The sequence below is a fragment of the Bos indicus x Bos taurus genome, unplaced genomic scaffold (genome assembly GCF_003369695.1).
Source record: "Bos indicus x Bos taurus breed Angus x Brahman F1 hybrid unplaced genomic scaffold, Bos_hybrid_MaternalHap_v2.0 tig00001388_arrow_arrow_obj, whole genome shotgun sequence".
NCBI lineage: Eukaryota > Metazoa > Chordata > Mammalia > Artiodactyla > Bovidae > Bos > Bos indicus x Bos taurus.
Genome location: NW_020867418.1, coordinates 27,715 through 49,260, shown reverse-complemented (window position 1 = coordinate 49,260; position 21,546 = coordinate 27,715). Strand labels below are relative to the sequence as shown.

Genomic DNA, 21,546 nt, shown 5'->3' with positions numbered 1-21,546 from the left:
TTCCTGTTTTTCACTTGTAATACTTTATCTATCTGACATCTCCCACCTTGAGTGCTCAAATTAATATCCTGAATCCTTTGTTTATATAAAAGCTATAAAGCCCAAAGTCTTTAAATAAAACTAGTTCAATTCAAACTAAAACTACATGCATAGTTTCGATCATACTGCAGCTAATTGAAGGCATTCCAGTTCCAAGTTCAGCACTTTTTTCTCCTACCGAGATAACCTTAGGTGTACAGACTTTTCCCTACCTGTCTGTAGTAAGAAGAGCCTGGCTACGAATATCTTTTTTTTCATCCGCATGTTTATGCAGTTCATCAATAAAGCCATAAGGCTTCTTTTCAGTTTGTTCAGCTTTCCATCTCTTCTCTCTCTCTTCATCTAGTTCCTCGACAAGTGCCTAAAAAATACACCAATATATTTGTTATGTGATCTCAGAAAAGTTACATAGCCTCTCACTGCCTCAATTTTCTCAATTTATAATATGGGAATAAAAGTATCTAACCCAAAGGGCTACGGTGAGAATAAACAAAAGATGAAAGTAAAGCATGCATAATAGTGCCTGGCATAAAATAACTACTCAATGAATGTGTGAACGCGTGCTAAGTCACTTCAGTCGTGTCTGACTCTCTGTGACGCTATGGACTATAACCCGAGAGGCTCCTCTCCTTGGGATTCTCTAGGCAAGAAATACTGGAGTGGGTTGCCATGCCCTCCTCCAGGGGATCTTCCTGACCCAGGGATCGAACCAGCGTATGTTACATCTCCTGTACTTGCAGGCAGGTTCTTTACCACTAGCACCACCTGGGAAGCCTTCAATAAACAATGAACGGCTAGTATTACTGTCATAATGACTATTACTACTTTCTAAATACTAAGGCCTTTATAACTGAGAACAAAGGGCAAAACCAATAGCATAATATTGGAAGTGAAGTGTACTTTACAATGAAAAGTATAACCAGTTGTTCACAAGTAAAATAAGGGAAGTAAGTAAAAATATAAAATAAGTCAATCTGTACTAAAAATTCCTAAATGACTCTAAATCTGGAAACCATGCATCCAAAATTGGGTTTCAAAAGAGTCCATGAAAACCCTGAAATTATTTTCAAAATATTACTCAAATACTTTATGAGTTTCTCTAAGAAAGTTTCTCTGAGAAGACTACAGATTTCCTTAGATACTTAAAAGACTCTAAGACTCCTAAGTTAGGAATCACTGTTTTAGGAAGAATTTGAAAATTTAGACCTATTTTCTCCTTCTGAAGCATATGACAAAATGATTTCATTAAAATCTGATCTAAAATGTTGTAATTTCCATTCCTTTAAAAATTATAAAAATAGTGACATTACACAAAATCTGGAAATCAGGATGGGAAAATAACCCAACTTCATCCCCTCAAAAAAATATTTTGTGCTAAAAAAAAATGCATTATTTTTCTGGGACTAACTTGTATTTAAAACTAAGATTATTCATATTCAATTTTTCTTAATCTCTTAAATTATACCCGGTAAGTGGCATCTTCTGGACCATCATTGTTTACTTCATTATTTCAGTCTTCTGGTTTTCTGATTCTTCTAATGTACTATTGTTTGGCAAAGACGAACTTATATATAATTCTTTAAGGAAAGGTGGTTTCATTTTACGATTACAACTGTGAATAAAAAACACAGTTAATAACCCAAAGAAATGTATGACACTTATAATTTTTACAACTTAGGTAATGACAATCTAGCATAAAGAGATCCTTTTATACAAATGTATATGAATATACTGACCAAACCTGAGCTGGCAAGGCTGAAAAGTCAAATCTTTGACATTAGGAAAGTAAAAAAAATAAGACCACGAGGCAGCTTTAAGGAAGGAGTCGGGAGTATAAACGTCTGTGTGTCTTATCTGAATTTCTAGAACAAAAAAAGAAGTACCTTATAAAAGTACTGCTGTTTTTACTGTGGTGTTTAATAGTCTGAATAGTTTTGGAATAATAGGGGATTTTTGATCTTCGAGAAGTTTTCTTACTACATTCTTTTCTGTTTCCATAGTCACTTTCAGAAGTCACATCTGTGTCTCTTTTTGGTCTGGGATCTTTCTCAGGAACATTATCTATTATAGAATTAGAAGTCTAGAATAAAAAAACAACAACAACAAAGTATTTTAAAAGTTCATTTTGGTAAAAAAATATAATTTGATGTTTTCTAAAATGTTAAAACTTTTTACAAGTTTAAGGATTTATAAAATAGGTATGTTTGCAACTAAAGACAAGGATTCAGCTTCTAGTATGGACAAGTATGATCCCATGCGATTTGATTCTCCCAAGATCACAGTTACAAACCAGGGCAGAAATACAAATAAAACAAAAACTACTTAGAGATCCTGGAAAGTGAACAAGAGCAGGCTTATTCTAAAGAAGAGCTGACCCTTAAAAAAATGACCAGAATTAATTGTTTCTGCCTTATGGTTTTTAGCCTATGAACATACCACAATTGGCACTATGTAGGGAGTCTTAAAACTCAAGTGGAAAAAACCACAAACTTTTGAGTCTGAAGAATTAGAAAGTATGGAATAGGAAGTTCAGTAAAGGATTCAAAAGAGCAGCAGTTAAATCAAAGCAAACTAAATGCTTGCTGTAACAAAATTATTAACACTCTTTGGAGGCCTATAGCAGCATCTAAAGTCTTCACAAAATGACACTCACTCTGTCCAGGACAAAATCCAAAATTACTCACAACAGGAAGAACCAGGAAAATATGACCTATTCTTAAGAGAAATGGCAATCAACAGAGACCTAACCTCAGAGACCTAAATGTTAAAATAAACAGAGAAGAACTTTACAATACTGATCATAACTATGCTCAATGATATAAAAAATGCTTATCATGAATGAAAAGAAAATTCAGCAGAAAAGTAAAAATTATTTAAAAATGGAAATTTTACAACTGAAAAATACAATGTCTGAAGTAAAAACTGACTGCCACACTACAGAGAATGAGATGATAAAAGAAAGAATATGTAAACTTGAAGATAGCTCAGTGAAATTATTCAATATGAAGAACACAGAGGAAAAATTTAATAAAATGTACAGAGCCGCAGGGGACGGTGGGATACATCAAAAGGCCTAAGTGAAATTTGAAAAAAGAGGAAAGAGAATGGGACAGGAAAATATTTGAAGCAATGATGTCCAAAAATTCCAAAATTGAGGAAAGACATAAATGTACATTTAAGAATGATAAAAGGGGTCAGTTCATTAGGAAAAAAAGTAGCCATAAATGTGTATGTGCTTAGAAATATAGAGCTTTAAAATATAAAAAGCAAATGTTGAGAGAATGCCAGGAAATAGACAAATCCACAAATAGACCCAAAAAAATCAGTAAAATTAAAATTGCTACTTACCAATAGACCATTGAGGAAATGAACATGCAATTCACAGGTATCTGACAAAACATTAGCATTCAAGATACAAAATATTCTTATAACCCAGTAATAGACTAACTCAATAAAAATATGGGCAAGATTTTTGAACACTTCACAAAAAATTCAATAAGCACACGAAAAAGTGCTTAACATCACCATTCATCAGTGAAATCCAAATTAAAATTACAATTAATACCTGTATATGCTCACTAGAATGGATAAAATAAGATCAATGCTGACAATATGACAAATATGACAATGCTGCTGAGTATGTGGAACAACTGGACAGTCACACATTGCTGGTGGGCGTGAAGTGAACACCCACCTTGGGAAAGCACGGGCAGCGTGTTATTTAACTAAACAAACACCTACCCTGTCATCTAGAAAGTCTGGTTCTAGGCTATTCACTGAAAAGAAATGGAGACATAAGTTCACAAAAAGACTTGCACTGTATTGTTCAGTTTTATTCACAAACCTGGAAGGAATTCAGTGGCATATCAATAGAGATAACGGAAAAATAAACTTTAGAATACTCATACAACAGAATACTACATAGCAATAAAAACAAACTACCGGTACACATAATAACAGACTGATTTCAAGGTTATGCTGAGTGAAAGAGGCCTTACACAAAAGTGTTACACGCTGTAAAATTACATTTACATTAGGTTCCGGAAGAAGTATTAAATAACATATGGTAAAAAACACGAGAAAAGTGACTGTGCAGTGGGGATGGGGGTGGAATGCAGGAGAGGACTGCCTGCGAGCAGCAGCGTGAGGGAACATTCTAAGACGACAGTGCTGTTTACCTCCCTGGAAGTCTGGGCAACACGCATTGTTACTGCTGCTGCTCAGTTCCCTTCCTGGATCACAGCCCTGCTGTGGCAAAGGGCCTGGTGTAACTCAAGGAAGCCCTGGGCCGCGCAGGGCCACCCAAGTGGGATGGGTCACAGTGAAGAGTTCTGACAAGTGTGGTCCACTGGAGGAGGGGAGGGCAAACCACTCCAGTTTTCTTGACACGAGAATCCCATCACGCACTGTGAAAAGCCAAAAAGATATGACACTGGATGACGAGCCCCTCCAAGGCGGAAGGTGTCCAATATGCTACTGGGAAGAGTGGAGGGCAATTACTAACAGCTCCAGAAAGAATGAGGCGGCTGGGCCAAGGGGAAATGATGCTCAGTCATGGATGTGTCTGGGGGTCAAAGTGAAGTCTGTTGCTATAAAAAATGGTATTTCATAGGAACCTGGAATGTTAGGTCCATGTTGAGGTCCACGTTAGGTCCAAACTAAGTTGGACGTAGTCAAGCAAGAGATGGCAAGAGTGAATCTCAACATCTTAGGAATTAGGAACTAAAATGGAAGGGAATGGGCAAGAATCCCTTAGAAGAAATGGAGTAGTCCTCATAGTCAACAAGAGTCCAAAATGCTGTACTTGGGTGCGATCTCAAAAACAACAGAATGATCTTGGTTCACTTCCAGGGCAAAACATTCAACATTACAATAATCCAGGTCTATGCCCCAACCACTAATGCTGAAGAAGCTGAAGTTGATCTGTTCTATGAAGACCTACAAGATCTTCTAGAACTAACACTAATAAAAGATGTCCTTTTCATCACAGGGATTGGAATGAGAAGTACGAAGTCAAGAGATACCTGGAGTAACACACAAGCTTGTCCCTGGAGTACAAAATGAAGCAGGGCAAAGGCTAACAGGAGTTCTGTCAAGAGAACGCACTGGTCAGAGCAAACACCCTTTTCCAACAACACAAGAGACACCTCCACATATGAAATCACCAAATGGTCAACACCAAAATCGGACTGACTGCCTGTTAACTGCATTAACAGGCAATTTAGAGAATTGTAGAGCCAATTCAGAGAATACAAACATCTCTATTTTACATCAAAAGTTAAAAAAAAAAAAAAAAAGTAAATGTAAATACTTTTAAAAAAACACTGAACTCTATAGATACACAGGCTTAAATATTTACAGTGGGAAGAATACTGACATGTATAGTTCACTTTGAAATGTGTCATAGAATAATAGTTTGATAAATGGATAGACATATGATGAAATAAATACAGTAAAACATTGATAGTGGAATCTAATTGGTGGATATACTGGCATTCACTAAGAAAGTCTCTTATATTGCTCTAAGTTTTAAAACATTCATAATAAAATGGTGTTGAAAAATGAAAACCTAAAGACAAAGCAGTCTTTCACAGAAAGAATTCTCACAATTAGTATAATAATTAAAGTACAATAATTAGGAAGAATAACTATCACTATATTATAGCACATTTTCAGTAACTTTATGACTTTACTTATAATTTAAGTGTATATATCAATTGAAATTCAAATTGTATGTTTACCCTTTACAGTAAGGTAGTAAAAAAGAAGGGCTTCCCTGGCAGCTTAGCTGGTAAAGAATCAACATGCAATGCAGGAGATGTGGGTTTGATTCCTGGATCAGAAGTTCCCCTGGAGAAGGGATAGGCTACCCACTCTAGTATTTTTGGGCTTCCCTGGTGGCTCAGATAGTCAAGAATCCACCTGCAATGTGGGAGACCTGGGCTCGATCCCTGGGTTGGGAAGATCCCTTGGAGGGCATGGCAACCCACTCTGATATTACTGCCTGGAGAATCCCCATGGATAGAGGAACATAGCAGGCTACAGTCCATGGGGTCACACAGTCGGACATTATTAAGCAACTAAGCACAGCACTGCACAAAAGAGGTCCTTCTCTTAAACATTTTTCATATGCATAGCAATAAATTATCCTCTCCCGCCCCCACGAACTAGACTCCTATTTTCAGTCATAAAGTAGGAAGAATTATCACTGAGTGAGACATATGACTGCAGAAAGGATACCAGAGTGGATCTTAGGACATTTGAGTTTGAAGTTCAACTCTACCTCACTAAAATAAAGGACTCAAATAAACTGAGTTTCTATTCTATTTAACAACAATATATTAATCCTTATCTACTTGATTGAAGTGTCGTGAGGATGAAATGAGGATGGCCTAAGAGAAGCTGAAAAATTCACTTCGAATGAGGATGTTAAGCTTAAATCTAAGCTCTGACACGGGCAGAAGAGTTGGCCATTGGAAAAGATGGAAGATGAGCTCTGAGGAGATGAAGGTCCTACTAGCTCAGTAGGGTGTTACCAGTGATGCCAAGGAATGCATCTGCCAGCACTCCCGTCCCAGCTTTCCTCTGATCTACCTCTTGGCCCAAGCTGAAGCCTCCAGGGATTTCTGGCACATGGGATCCTTACAGTCTTATATACGTACTCACTTAAGGTAGATTTCATGTTTATTAAGCATTGCTAGTGTTAAAGATAAGAGTTCAGAATTATTACAAACCAGTGAACCATAATCATATAAGCATTTTCTATTACCCGCTCTCAGGAATCGAAGCAGGAATTTTAACTTGCCACTTAGCTGTAAATTCTAGAAGTGGTTTTGATTATAAAAACAACTGAAGAGAAAGTAGAGGCCAGAAGTTGCTCAGACATCCTCTGTGTTAGTAAGCACTGAATCCAAAGAGTTCTGTTTATTTGAAGTAAAAGGTAGATGGATGGAACCAATGTGAAGTATAGCAGAACACCCAATGAACTACATAAGATTTGAAGAAGATCCTTGAGGAAAATGAGTGAAAAAAGTGTGTTACTACTAGTACTACAAGACAATACAATTTTAAAGGAAAAAGATAAATATACACACCAATGCCAGAAATATAGATTGTTTCTGGTTGGTCAGCTTGTATGCAATTTTATTGCCCATTTTCTTAATCTCTTTCTTCAACAAACACACTGCTTAGAAAAGCAGGAAAAATACTTACTTCACTGAGAAGCTGTAAAATTTGATCATCTAATTTCTGCAGTTTCATCTCATTCTGAAGATCATTTTCATGATTCACTTTCTCTGGCTCAGAAGAGGGACACACAGACATGAGCGATGTCAAACCGGTGTCTGTCGGTGTGCTTGGAAACTGATCCAAGGGCACTGTGTCGCCGACGGGGGGCGCCACTGGCATCCCATCAGTGATCTGGGACACGGAGGCAAACCAGAACCCTTTACATTTATATTTATTAAAATGTGAAAACACCCTTTACATTAGAATAAACAAAACAGTACTATACCTCATCTTCACTTATATTTAGGGGAGACTCAGAAGAAACTAAATTATCCAAAAGACCTTCGAAGCACTGTAGGTGCGATGAGTTTATTTCTGCCATATTTATTGGCTCACCAAATATGTTCTTACAATCTAGGATTCTGAGCTGTGGCAAAGTCTGGAGCATAACTGCTCTGTATCCTTGGAAACAAATCATTCAAATGAAAACTCAAGCATAAAAAAAAGGTTAGTTACGTTTAGAATAAAGTAAACTTATCAGCTACCACATATATCACCTGAATGATAAAATTAGTCCTGGAATGGAACTAATAAACTAACAAAATCTACTCATCTTCTCCAGTGTGCAATCATTAAATATAGAACAAACAAAACATTATGCCCAAATCCCTCTAAACAATCATCCTGATGAAATCAGAAAGTTAATATCATTTCTGCATTGTTCATAAAACTGCCTTAAAGGTATAAATGCACGAAACAAGTGGCAATGTACTCTAGACAGGAGGCCAAACATACCTCTTCCTTATCTGTAATACAACAAGTACACATGTAAATCAGGATGTTAAGAATAACAATCAGAGATCAAAATTTTGCTAGTGAGTCTATAAGTATTAACTACCTTAAACATTTCCACTTTCTCCTCTTACATATAACTAGGATGAAAATAGTCAATCTATTGAGTATTTAAGAATATGATCATCTTCCTTAAGTACAATTAAATAGGAGAAATCTGGCAAATGAACATTAATTTGGTTTTTAGGCTAACAAAAATGCTTTAATTAATTTTGCTCAACTGCAAGTAAAGTGGTTGGGAAAAACTCCAAAAGAAAGAAGTCTAGCAAATTAACATTAGAAATTTTAAGGAAAGAAAAGTAATTTCAGTAACAAATAACTCTGGGGAGTGGGCAACTGTGTTCAGAGAAACACCTTGTCTAGGAAAGAAAGTGAAAAGCAAGGGTTCAAACTATTGGAACTAGAGGCTCTTGAGATGAGATTATTAGAAAAAATAAATCCAGCTTGTGGGTTAGTAAAGGAAAATAAATTGTCTTAGGGATAAGGTTTTCTTCTAAGAAAAGGATTTCCCTCCCAAACAGAAATCTGTTCTGATTTTCAGGGAGATTCTATTATTATGTGGGCTGAGGAAAACAGGTGATCTCAAACCTAACATATTCTTCTGCAAAGTAAAACTATCAAAACAGGTTTCCATTCTGGGAAAAGCCTTCTTATAACTGCATATTAATGAGACTAGAGCCTCTTCAGCCAACTTCTATCCAAAAAGATCTTAAGAATGTATGTTCATATTCTACGTTTGAATCTTATTGTTCAGTTCAGTTCAGTTCAGTCGCTCAGTAGTGTCTGACTCTTTGTGACCCCATGAATCACAGCACGCCAGGCCTCCCTGTCCATTGCCAACTCCCAGAGTTCACTCAGACTCATGTCCATCAAGTCAGTGATGCCATCCAGCCATCTCATCCTCTGCCGTCCCCTTCTCCTCTTGCCCCAATCCCTCCCAGCATCAGAGTCTTTTCCAATGAGTCAACTCTTCGCACGAGGTGGCCAAAGTACTGGAGTTTCAGCTTTAGCATCATTCCTTCCAAAGAAATCCCAGGGCTGATCTCCTTCAGCATGGACTGGTTGGATCTCCTTGCAGTCCAAGGGACTCTCAAGAGTCTTCTCCAACACCACAGTTCAAAAGCATCAATTCTTTGGCACTCAGCCTTCTTCACAGTCCAACTCTCACATCCATGCATGACCACAGGAAAAACCATAGCCTTGACTAGACGAACCTTTGTTGGCAAAGTAATGTCTCTGTTTTTGAATATGCTATCTAGGTTGGTCATAACTTTCCTTCCAAGGAATAAGCGTCTTTTAATTTCATGGCTGCAGTCACCATCTGCAGTGATTTTAGAGTCCCAAAAAATAAAGTCTGACACTGTTTCCACTGTTTCCCCATCTATTTCCCATGAAGTGATGGGACCGGATGCCATGATCTTCATTTTCTGAATGTTGAGCTTTAAGCCAACTTTTTCACTCTCCACTTTGACTTTCATCAAGAGGCTTTTGAGTTCCTCTTCACTTTCTGCCATAAGGGTGGTGTCATCTGCATATCTGAGGTTATTGATATTTCTCCCAGCAATCTTGATTCCAGCTTGTGTTTCTTCCAGTCCAGCATTTCTCATGATGTACTCTGCATATAAGTTAAATAAGCAGGGTGACAATATACAGCCTTGACATACTCCTTTTCCTATTTGGAACCAGTCTGTTGTTCCATGTCCAGTTCTAACTGTTGCTTCTTGACCTGCATACAGATTTCTCAAGAGGCAGGTCAGGTGGTATTCCCATCTCTTTCAGAATTTTCCACAGTTTATTGTGATCCACACAGTCGAAGGCTTTGGCATAGTCAATAAAGCAGAAATAGATGTTTTTCTGGAACTCTCTTGCTTTTTTCCATGATCCAGCAGATGTTAGGTTAAGCAATTTGAGATAAATGAGTTCTAGAAATGGCAGTCTGGTCCACTTTATCTTCACGGATCTCAATGATTTCCAATTAGATCAAATGGCATTTCAGTAGCATCTTCTATACATCATATTAAGTTTAAGCTGTCTTCTTAAAAAAATCATTACTTATTAATAATTTAAGACATTCACATGGTGTAAAATTCAGAAGACAGTAAAAAGTTTTTCTAACATTTCCTGATTTTCAGCTGCCCTTTGCATATTTCCTGATCCCTACCCACCAAATACTGAAGCTAATTATTATTATCAGCTTTTTGTGAATCCTTCTAGCTATTTTATATGTATAGTCAGCAAACACACACAGTTATCCTCTGAACACAAATAGTAGTCTATTATACACACTGCTTTGCAACTTGCTTGCTTTTTTTTCTCTTAACAGTGGTATATCTTGGAGATAACTATCAATAGCTATAGAGATTCTATATTCTTTTTTTTTTTATGGTTGCTTAGTATTATACTATCAGAGAAGGCAATGGCACCCCACTCCAGTACTCTTGCCTGGAAAATCCATTGGACGGAGGAGCCTGATAGGCTGCAGTCCATGGGGTCGCTAAGAGTTGGATACGACTGAGCGACTTCACTTTCACTTTTCACTTTCATGCATTGGGGAAGGAAATGGCAACCCAGTCCAGTGTTCTTGCCTGGAAAATCCCAGAGACGGGGGAGCCTGGTGGGCTGCCATCTTTGGGGTCGCACAGTCGGACACGACTGAAGCGACATACAGCAGTAGCAGCAGCATTATACTATAAGGATATATCATTAACACAATTTAATTTTGAAGCATCATTTATTAAATATAAAACTGTCTAAATACAATCTTATCTCTTCAGCTTGTATCCCTCTTTTAACAGTAATTTAGTCTTAATAATTTACGTGTAATTATATTCTTCCAAAAATATGAAACTGCAAAGTTTAAGACAAATTCAAGGAGGTCATAGATAGTAGATGCAGAAAATAAAGAAGCTTTTAATATCACTGTTATAAAAAGTATTAAGTGAATCGTTCATACCTGGTAAATGACAGACAGGATTATCCTCTCCATTTTTTTCCAAAATAAGATTAGTCAAGAAGTGTAATCCTACCGTACACTGAAGTAGGTGATGGATACTGTCGATACAGTTACTGTGCAGGTCAATATATCTAAGTTTATGTTTAATTCCATGAAGAGGCATCAAACCTGCAATACAAACAACGCTCTTGTGATGTCACAGCAGTCATTTTTCTAACAGCTAATTAAAAATAACTTTCATATTCATTTTATTTAAAGAGGCAAAGGAGCTGCATTAATAAGACTCGGTTGCAAAGAGCTAGCCAACGAACAGGGTATTAGCAAAGTGAGCTGCTGTTTTGAAGAAACGAGGGTTTGGCATCTCTCGAGGCCAGAGCTCGGGGTACCTAGGCTCTGGTTCTCCTCCAACAAAAAAATGGGCCTCCCCAGGCCCATGCACTTTTATGAGAATAAGAATAAGGCAATGGCTTCCAAGTTCTCAACCAACACACCTTTTTAAATTATCAGACATAAGCTAATACTTCAATTTTATTGGGTTGAGTATAAAATAAACACCAATATCATCCCTTTGATTTAGTTCCCTGGTAACGTTTCTCACATAAACTCATCTAGAGCAACGTGATGTCAGAAACTAGGTTCGAAGTAGAGGCTTCTGGTGCCGGCACAGCTCCTGGCCGGCCTGCACTTCAGCTGCGGTGCACAGGGGTCAGAGTTTTACTCAAAACTGAGTGTGCTGAGCAAGGTTTAACCGAAGTGTGTGAGGCAGTCACGGAGAAGGCAATGGCACCCTACTCCAGTACTCTTGCCTGGAAAATCCCATGGACGGAGAAGCCTGGTAGGCTGCAGTCCATGGGATCACTGAGAGTCGGAATCGACTGAGCGACTTCACTTTCACTTTTCACTTTCATGCATTGGAGAAGGAAATGGCAACCCACTTCAGTGTTCTTGCCTGGAGAATCCCAGGGATGGCGGAGCCTGGTGGGCTGCTGTCTATGGGGTCGCACGTAGTCGGACACAACTGGAGCAACTTAGCAGCAGTAGCAGCAGCAGTGAGGCAGTCAAAACCTCCAGGAGCACCCCTCAATGAGAGGAGGAGCACCCCTCAATGAGAGGAGAATCACCCGCAGCGGCAGGCCCTAGCTTCCCTTCTTTCAGAAGGGCCATTCTTTCAAAAGGACCTCTCTACTCTGCTCCACTGAAGGTCTTAGTTTTCCAATTTTGCCTGGCTTAGTACTCTCTATTCATAAATACACAAACTTCTAGTTATTTGAAAACATTAACACAAATAGGAAGAAAAAATATAAAAATTAATACAAAAACTGCCCTAACATAATAATAAAAGCATAAGTACACAATATAGTACCATGCTTAATTGCTCAGTTGTGTTCAACTCTTTGTGACCCCATGGACTGTAGCCTACCAGGTTCCTCTGTCCATGGGATTCTCCAGGCAAGAGTCCTGGAGAGGTTGCCATGCCCTCCTCCAGGGGATCTTCCTGACCCAGGGATCGAACCCAGATCTTCCGCATTGCAGGGGATTCTGGAAGACCATTACAGTACTATACTAACACTATTGATAATAATGTAAAAGGACTCACCTTTCTTTTTTTCCTTCCATTTCTTCAACCTGACTGGAATACTCTTTTCTCCTCAATGATCTTTGTTTCTTGCTAACTTCTACTTATCTTTTTACAGAGCTGCCTCTTTTATTTTCTTCATAGGCTTTATCACTAACTTCTGTTCATCTGTCACACCCTCAGAAGTCTTCTTTGACCACTCACTACAAGATCAGATTGCCTGTCATGTATTCTTATGCGTACTCAACATTTCTTCTCAATTCACCATCACATTTCCGAGTTCCAGTTCCCTGTTACCTGTTATTTCTCTTAAGTTGCAACTTCACGTCCCTTTTATGTTTCAATTTTAAAGTGCCCCTGGGGGCTCATTGCAGGTCCTCCTCCTCTAGCCACAGACTCTCAGAAACTCCCAGAGTCATGGCAACAAACACCACTGAAGTCCCGAATCTACAACACCCACCGTGATGCCCTACCCCCAAACTGCAGATCACAAACACACCCCCCTCCAATGAGGTTTTCAAATTTAAGACAGAATCCTTAATTCTTATCCCTACACATACACACACACACGTATACCTTACGAGGTTCTCAAATTTGAGAATCCACAATTCTTACCCCTGCTCCAATCTTTCCCATGTCAGGAAATAGCACCATCATCCACTCATTATTAGAAAGAAACTCTTAAAATGCCTTTTGATTACTCTTCCCTTCACTTCCTCATCTCAGTCTATCGGCAAATTCTATGAACTCCACATGTAAACTTTATGTATTTACCCCTCTACACTATTTTCATACTAGTCCAAGGCCCCGTAACCTCACACCCAGACCACGGAAACAGCTTTCTAACTAGCCACTGGCCTTTAACTCCTGTCCTACTAAGCTTCATTCTTCTTCACCCACTCAGCAGCCAGTGATTCTTTAAGCAGATGGATTAGATTAAGTACTTACTGGTTTAAAGCCTTTCAATGGCCTCCTACTGTTCTTCGAATAATATGCCAATTTCTCACCCTGCTTATGAAGCTCTATGTGATCTGACTTTGCCTACTTTCCCCTCTTTTCTTAGCACATCAATCCATCATTTGCTACGCTCTAGTTGCAGGAGCCTTCTTCCTGTTCCTTATCCTGGCAAGCTTGATCACACCTTCGTGTCTCTGCATGTGCTTAATAATATAAACTGTCATTACCTACTAAAGTGTTTTTAAACAGATAAAATGTCATTACAAGAATTATCTATTAAAACTTATAGTTTTATTATATTTTCCTTTGGACTGCAGACAGATCAAATTAGTCAACCCTAAAGGAAATCAATCCTGAATATTCACTGGAAGAAATGATGTTGAAGCTGAAGCTCCAATATTGTGGCCACCTGATGTGAAGAGCCAACTCATTAGAAAAGACTCTGATGCTGGGAAAGATTGAAGGCTGGAGCAGAAGGGGACGATAGAGGATGAGATGATTGGATGGCATCACTGACTTGATGGACATGAGTTTGAACAAGTTCTGGGAGATGGTGAAGGACAGGGAAGCCCGATACGCTGCAGTCCATGGGGTCACAAAGAGTTGGATATGACTGAGTGACTGAACAACAACAAAATTATATATTTTCTGTATAGAAAATATATACATAGAATTTGATGTGCTTTAACAAACATATATGGTTATGTTACCCTTACAATGGAGATGAAGAACATTTTCATCACTCAAATCACTGTGTCCCTATGTAAATCAGTCTTCTCTTGTCTTCAGTCCCTGGTAACTAATTTCATTTCTGCCTTTGTATCTCTGCCTTTGTCAGAATATCACACAAAACAGGATCATACAATATAATTTTCTGTGATTTGCTCCCTTCACTTAGCCTAAGTTCAGTTCAGTCCCTCAGTTGTGTCCGACTCTTTGCAACCCTATGGACTACAGCTTTCTGGAGCTTACTCAAACTCACTGAGTTGGTGATGCCATTCAATCATCTCATCCTCTGTCATCCCCTGCTTCTCCTGTCTACAATCTTTTGCAGCATCAGGGTCTTTTCCAATGAGTCCGTTCTTTGCATCAAGTGGCCAAAGTATTGGAGTTTCAGCTTCAGCATCAATCCTTCCAATGAGTATTCAGAACTGATTTAGGATTTCTGTGCTGTCCAAGGGATTCTCAAGAGTCTTCTCCAACACCACAAATCAAAAGCATCAATTCTTCGGCGCTCAGCTTTTTTTATGGTCTAACTCTCACATCCACACGTGACTACTGGAAAAACCATAGCTTTGACGGGATGGACCTTTGTTGGCAAAGTAATGTCTCTGCTTTCCAATATGCTGTCTAGGTTGGTCATAGCTTTTCTTCCAAGGAGCATCCTTTACTTTCATGGCTGCAGTGATTTTGGAGCCCAAGAAAATAAAGTCCACCGTTTCCATTTTTTCCCCATCAATTTGCCATGAAGTGATGGGACCAGATGCCATGATCTTCATTTTCTGAATGTTGAGTTTTAAGCCAACCCAAGTCTCCCTCATTGCAGGTGGATTCTTTACCAGCTGAGTCACCAGGGAAGCTCAAGAATACTGGAGTGGGTAGCCTACCCCTTCTCCAGTGGATCTTCCTGACTCAGGGATTGAACTGGGGTCTCCAGCATTGTAGGCAGATTCTTTACCAACTGAGCTACCAGGGAAGTCCTCACTTAGCATAACTTACTATAACATTTTTAGATTTATCTATGTTGCTGCATATATCAATAGTTCACTCTCTTTTTGTTTTTGGCTGTACAAATGGGGTTTTAGATTCTTGATCAGGGCTCCAACCCATATCTCCTGCATTGGAAACATGGAGTCTTAACCACTGGACTGCCAGGGAAGACCCCATAGTTCATTCCTTTTTATTGCCAAGTAATAACCCATCCTATGGATGTAATACAATTTGTTTATCTATTTACCAGGTGATAGACATATGGGTGTTTTCTAATTTTGGAGTTTATGAATACCCATATAAACATGATAATTTTAAAAAGAAATATAATCGTTTTACCATTCATATACAAGTCTTTGATTAGACATGTTTTCATTTCTGCTAGGTAAACACGTAGGAGTAGAAATGCACGATTATATGCTTACCTTCAAACTATTTTCCAAAGTAGTTTTACCATTTTGAATTCTACTAGTAATGTATGAAAGCTTTAATCTATCTCATCAACATTTTGTACTTTAAGTTTTTTAAACTATATCTGGTCTAGAGGTATGAAATGGATCTCACTGCCATTTTAATTTGCACTTCCTTAATTACTAAGGATGCAAAACTTTTTTTTGGTGCTTGTCATTTGGATAGCCTCTGGAAAAGAGTCTGCTCAAATCTTTTGCTTATTTTTTTTAGGGAGCTGACATGATCTCATTTGTTTTATTTCCCCACTACAATGTAAGCCCTGTGACAAGAAACTTATCTATTTATTATAATATTTTTTCATCACTATTGAATAGTGCTTGATAGAATGATCTTCAATAAATATCTGTTGAGTAAAACTATCTTATCCAAGATTCACATTTTTCAGTTAAGGAAGCTGCATCCAAAGAACAATATACTTTGCCCAACATCATACAGCAGAGACAGAGCTATGGTTAATACTCAATTCTAACACTTTTACGTTTTGGGGGAAAAAATGTTTTTACAAATTAAAATACTGTTGCTACTTTGGTTAAAGGTAGGGACTAGGTCACTGTATTTTATTTTTTGTGTACTAAATTCCTGGCATAGGATAGTATTTTCCTAGCAGGGGAGAAAAGCTAACAAATGAAATAAGACTGATTCAAATACCGTATTGATAAGGATTATGAAGATAATGACGCTTACTCCTTGGAAGGAAAGTTATGACCAACCTAGATAGCATATTCAAAAACAGAGACATTACTTTGCCAACAAAGGTCTGTCTAGTCAAGGCTATGGTTTTTCCTGTGGTCATGTATGGATGTGAAAGTTGGACTGTGAAGAAGGCTGAGTGCCAAAGAATTGATGCTTTTGAACTGTGGTGTTGGAGAAGACTCTTGAGAGTCCCTTGGACTGCAAGGAGATCCAACCAGTCCATTCTGAAGGAGATCAGCCCTGGGATTTCTTTGGAAGGAATGATGCTAAAGCTGAAACTCCAGTACTTTGGCCACCTCATGTGAAGAGTTGACTCACTGGAAACGACTCTGATGCTGGGAGGAATTGGGGGCAGGAGGAGAAGGGGACGACGGAGGATGAGGTGGCTGGATGGCATCACTGACTCGATGGACGTGAGTCTGAGTGAACTCCGGGAGTTGGTGATGGACAGGGAGGCCTGGCGTGCTGTGATTCATGGGGTAGCAAAGAGTTGGACACAACTGAGGGACTGATCTGATCTGATCTGATCTGATGAAGATAATTAGGGGCTTCCCAGATAGCTCCATGGTAAAGAATCCACCTGCCAATACATGAGATGCAAGAGACAGAGGTTCGATCCCTGGGTCAGGAAGATCCCCCGGAGGAGGGAATGGCAACTCATTCCAGTGTTCTTGCCTGGAGAGTCCCACGGACAGAGGAGGCTGGCAGAGACTGGGTTTGCAAAGAGCTGGACGAGACTGACTGACTGACAGACAAGCAGCAGTATGAAGATAATTACAGAATTTCCCTGGTTCTGACGTATTATTTTAAGAATAATCATAAAATTTTGCTCACTGTTAGTGTATCACTGTAAGTCATTAAAAGATTAACAGTTTTTAATGTTCTTAGACATGGAAACATCAAAAAGAAAAAACCTTTTGTGACAGTCAATTTGTTATAGCCTTTGGAATGCTACACACCTATGCTACATCCAGCGTGGTAGCGCTAGCCACATGTGGCTTTTTAAACTGAAATAAAAATTTAATTAAAATTAACTAAAATTACAAATTCAGTTCCTCAACGTATACTAGTCACATTTCAAGAGCTCAAAGGCACATCCGTCTATTAGTTGCCATACCAGACAGCACACACACAGAGTATTCTCATCACTGTGAAAAGTTCTATTGGAACTATTCCTCTCTATACATTGATAACAGATAACTCATCAATTCTCTAAGATTAAAAGTACGTCTCTCCCAAAGTACGTCCTTCCTAACCGAATTTTTCCTGTAACTTGTTACTCTTGTTTTCACTCCTGAGTTCTTATTCAGCTATAGCTTTAGCTCCATCAAAAAAATATGACTGAGAAACACTCTAGATGAGATTTTAAGTCAAAAATTGGATTATTCAGTTCTACAACATGCAGAGCTATATCACTCATTACATGTGACCAATACTCAGCTTTATAGAAAACAGAAGCTTATCTACTTACCACTAAGATCATTTATGTGGTTGTAAGATAAATTCAGTCTAGTCAGATTACTTAGTGCTTCAAGACCTAAAATAAAATAAAGTCATTATAAGATTCAAATAATCAACTAATTAGGGTTATATACTGGTACAATACTATTTCAGATTGCTTTGAAGCACATCTACAATCTGATAACAATGAAATCAATTTTATTGATATTTTGCAAAATAATTTTTTAAAAAACTGGTAACTTTTTTAGAAAAAAACTTTTTATATAATGACTTTTAGAGTCAGCTTTGAAAAATTTACGAATATTTATCATCTCCCTTACCCAAAGTAATACATGAAAAGCACTTACAAACCTTCTATTCTTGTGATCAAATTGCAGGACAAATTTAAAGTGCATAGTTTTGTCAGTGTGTTTAGTCCTTCAATTTGACTTATTTGATTAGATGACAGATCTAAATGTTGTAAATTCCAAACGTGATCAATGGATGTGATCTTCGAGATGTTATTGCAATGAAGATTGATGGCATGAAGAGCTGAATCTAAAGATAACTCTGAAATGCTACAAAGGAAAATATATATTATTAAAAACAAGTAAAAAATGTTCTTAAAAATCATGACCAAAAAAACTAAAATTAACCAAAGAGCATGTAGATAGTATGCAGGTACTCTATTCATTCTATAATAAAATTCTTCGTACTTATGCTAGCTTTGAAATGTCTCATAAGGTGCAATGTTTCTTACAACCAGCCTGCATTTGGTACCATTTATATAAATAAGTAACTCAGTCAAGAAAGGAAAGGGATGCTGGGCATTTCTTGGTTTTATATGCAAACAGTCATCAGTATAAAGCAAAAGCATTATTTATAAAAGTTCAAATCTGCACTTTTTTTGCTATGTTATTTGAGTAAATGAATTAGTCTCTCTAAACCTGTTTCCTCCTGCTCGTTTAATCCTCACAACTCCAAGCAGTAGGTATTTAAGGATACGATTTACAGAAAGTAGGTAACTTGTCCAAGTTCTTGTACAAATCACCTAATAGAGCCAGGATAAATATGGATCTGACACTTGAGTTTACAATCTTACTCTCATCACTGTCTGCAATGTCTGTTTAACTCAGAATGTAGTTGATTTCAAAATAAGCCACTAACTCTTGCCATTTGTAGTGAAACAGTCTCTGTCCTCCCTTGCTGAAACTTGGACTGCATCTCCTCTAGATGGAACTCATCTTTTCATTCTCTGAATTGCTGCTATTTTAAACTAGAGTCTCTTCGGAAGACAGGAGTTCCAGGAATATAAGCTACAGTGTACATAATTTAGATATGCTGGAACTGGGACACAGAAAATCAGGGGCATCTCTTCCATGTTTTGTAGCAGTTACAGTAAAGCTGTAGGAAATCTCACAGCAGGAAAATGAGTTAGCAGTCAAGGAGTAAAAAGGGAAAACAAGGAATTCAGGTTTGCTTCCAAATTAGTATTAAGAATCTCAAATTTAAAATTGAAACGCATAAAGTTTGAATATGTTGTAAGATCATTCAGTTTACGCTTTACTCTTCAGACCGAAGCTCATGAGAACCCCTCGCAGAAAAAGGTTATGCCTTTCTAAATTTCATGCTGCTGCTGCTGCTAAGTTGCTTCAGTCGTGTCCGACTCTGTGTGATCCCACAGACGACTGTGTGTGATCCCATAGACGGCAGCCCAGCAGGCTCCCCCGTCCCTGGGATTCTCCAGGCAAGAACACTGGAGTGGGTTGCCATTTCCTTCTCCAATGCATGAAAGTGAAAAGTGAAAGTGAAGTCACTCAGTCCTGTCCAACTCTTAGCGACCCCATGGACTGCAGCCCACCAGGCTCCTCAGTCCATGGGATTTTCCAGGCAAGAGTACTGGAGAGGGGTGCCATTGCCTTCTCCGAAATTTCACACTAGCACTCTCTGAATGTGATTATTTCTAATATTTTCCAATTATCTAGCTTGTCATTTATTGGGGCTTCCCTCGTGGTTCAGACAGTAAAGAATCTGCCTACAATGCAGGAGACCCAGGATGAGTTATTATTTAGTGCCAGACCTTATGCTAGGAACACACCTTCTTAATGACAGCCATTTATTTTCTGAAACATTGTTTCCAGAAATTAATATTGTGCAGATATCGTAGTATAGTTAACTGTCTGAAAAAGCAGACTGTGAAATTAGACAGAAATGATTTTGAATTCAAACTTAGTCCACCAGCTTCATGAAGCTGGGAAAGTTATAAAGATCTTCTGAGTCTCAGATATGTCCCCTGTAACATTACTACCTTGCACAATTCTGAGGACTGATGATAATACAGTCACACACATAGATGGCATTTAACGTGGCAGCTATTATTGAAAAAACATCTTCGTGGCATTTTCTGGCAAAGTTTAGATCGAGATCCAGAACAAGCTGCTTTGATCATCAGCAGGGTGTGCACAGAGCGCAGGCAACAAAGAAACCATGTGTAGGGAAAGGCAAAGACAAGCCTACGGTGGCACAGAACTGCCTGCCTGGGGCCTTAGGGTGCCTAATCACAGGGTGTCAACTGGAAAAAGGGAGAGGGGTGAGACAAAAAAAGCACACAGGGGCCAGTCAGCAACGCAGAACCAAGGGCCTAGTATCGTGCACATATTTGGGCTGCATGAGAGAAATCGGTAGCATTTTCAAAAAACGTGAACAATACACGTATCACAGCGCTCTGCAAAGGAGAAATCAGAATGGGGGCAAAGAGAACCGAGGCAAAACCAATGAAAAGCCGAGGCAAAACCAAGTCTTACTTCACAGCTGCCAGAGACAACTCCGCTGCCACTTTCCGTCACAGGGAAGGAGCAGAGAGGACAGAACCCGGGAGGACCAGGAACAACAGAGCGAGCACACGAACAGCAGCGGTGAAGAAAGGGCCAGCAAAGGCTGGCAGGCACGCGGGCAGTCCCGGAGCGGAGGGCGGGCGGCCCGCTGGACACGGGGCTGGCCCCTCAGCAGCGCGGCTGTGGCGCGGAGCGGCGGCCGAAGCCAGACGCCTTCGGGCGCTGCCTCGGAGAAGCCGCTCCGCACCTCCGCTCTCCCCCGAGGCCGCCCGAGGCCCATGACCCCCGCCCGGGGCTGCGCGGGCCGCTCCCGCCGGCGGGAGCGCCCTTTACCTCCGCAGGCCTTTGTCCATGAAGCACAAATCCCCGCAGTTGCTGTCGCCGTCCTCATTCTCGACTTCCGCCTCCCCCGGTGCCTCCATGGCACCGGAGACGGGGAGCGGGATCGTAACCGGCGCCCAGCGCAGGGCCTGAAAGCCCGGAACACGCCTCCCGGGTCGGCGGAAGCCCGGCCCGACGGGGCGGGGCGAAAACCCCCCCCTCCAACCGCCGGAGGGCCCTTTCCCGCCCGGACGGCGTCGCGAAGCCGGAAGCCGGAGATTCTCCACAGAGGGCGTCCTTCCCTTTTACGGCATCTATGGCGAACGCTCGGGACTTACCGTAAAGCGAGACATCTTGCGGGCCGTTGGGTTTTTGGGGAATGAATAGGTCTTTCCTGTGTGCCTCTTCTGTATGGTTTTTGTATTGTGGGCGACTGACTTCTGAAGGTGATTTCACAGCAGCTTGTTCTTACA

At 39.5% G+C, this 21,546-nt stretch overlaps 1 protein-coding gene across 1 annotated transcript; it reads right to left on the bottom strand.

Annotated features, from left to right (window-relative positions):
• Window positions 1–247: 247 nt before the first annotated feature.
• LOC113888733 (leucine-rich repeat and coiled-coil domain-containing protein 1-like) lies at window positions 248–21,282 on the bottom strand. Its single transcript, XM_027535761.1, is given in 10 exon segments — window positions 248–400; window positions 1,505–1,539; window positions 1,542–1,651; window positions 1,923–2,119; window positions 7,252–7,458; window positions 7,553–7,728; window positions 11,072–11,239; window positions 17,950–18,015; window positions 18,291–18,496; window positions 21,086–21,282. Coding segments are annotated over 10 exon segments (1,407 nt in total). The 5' UTR covers window positions 21,175–21,282.
• Window positions 21,283–21,546: the final 264 nt, after the last annotated feature.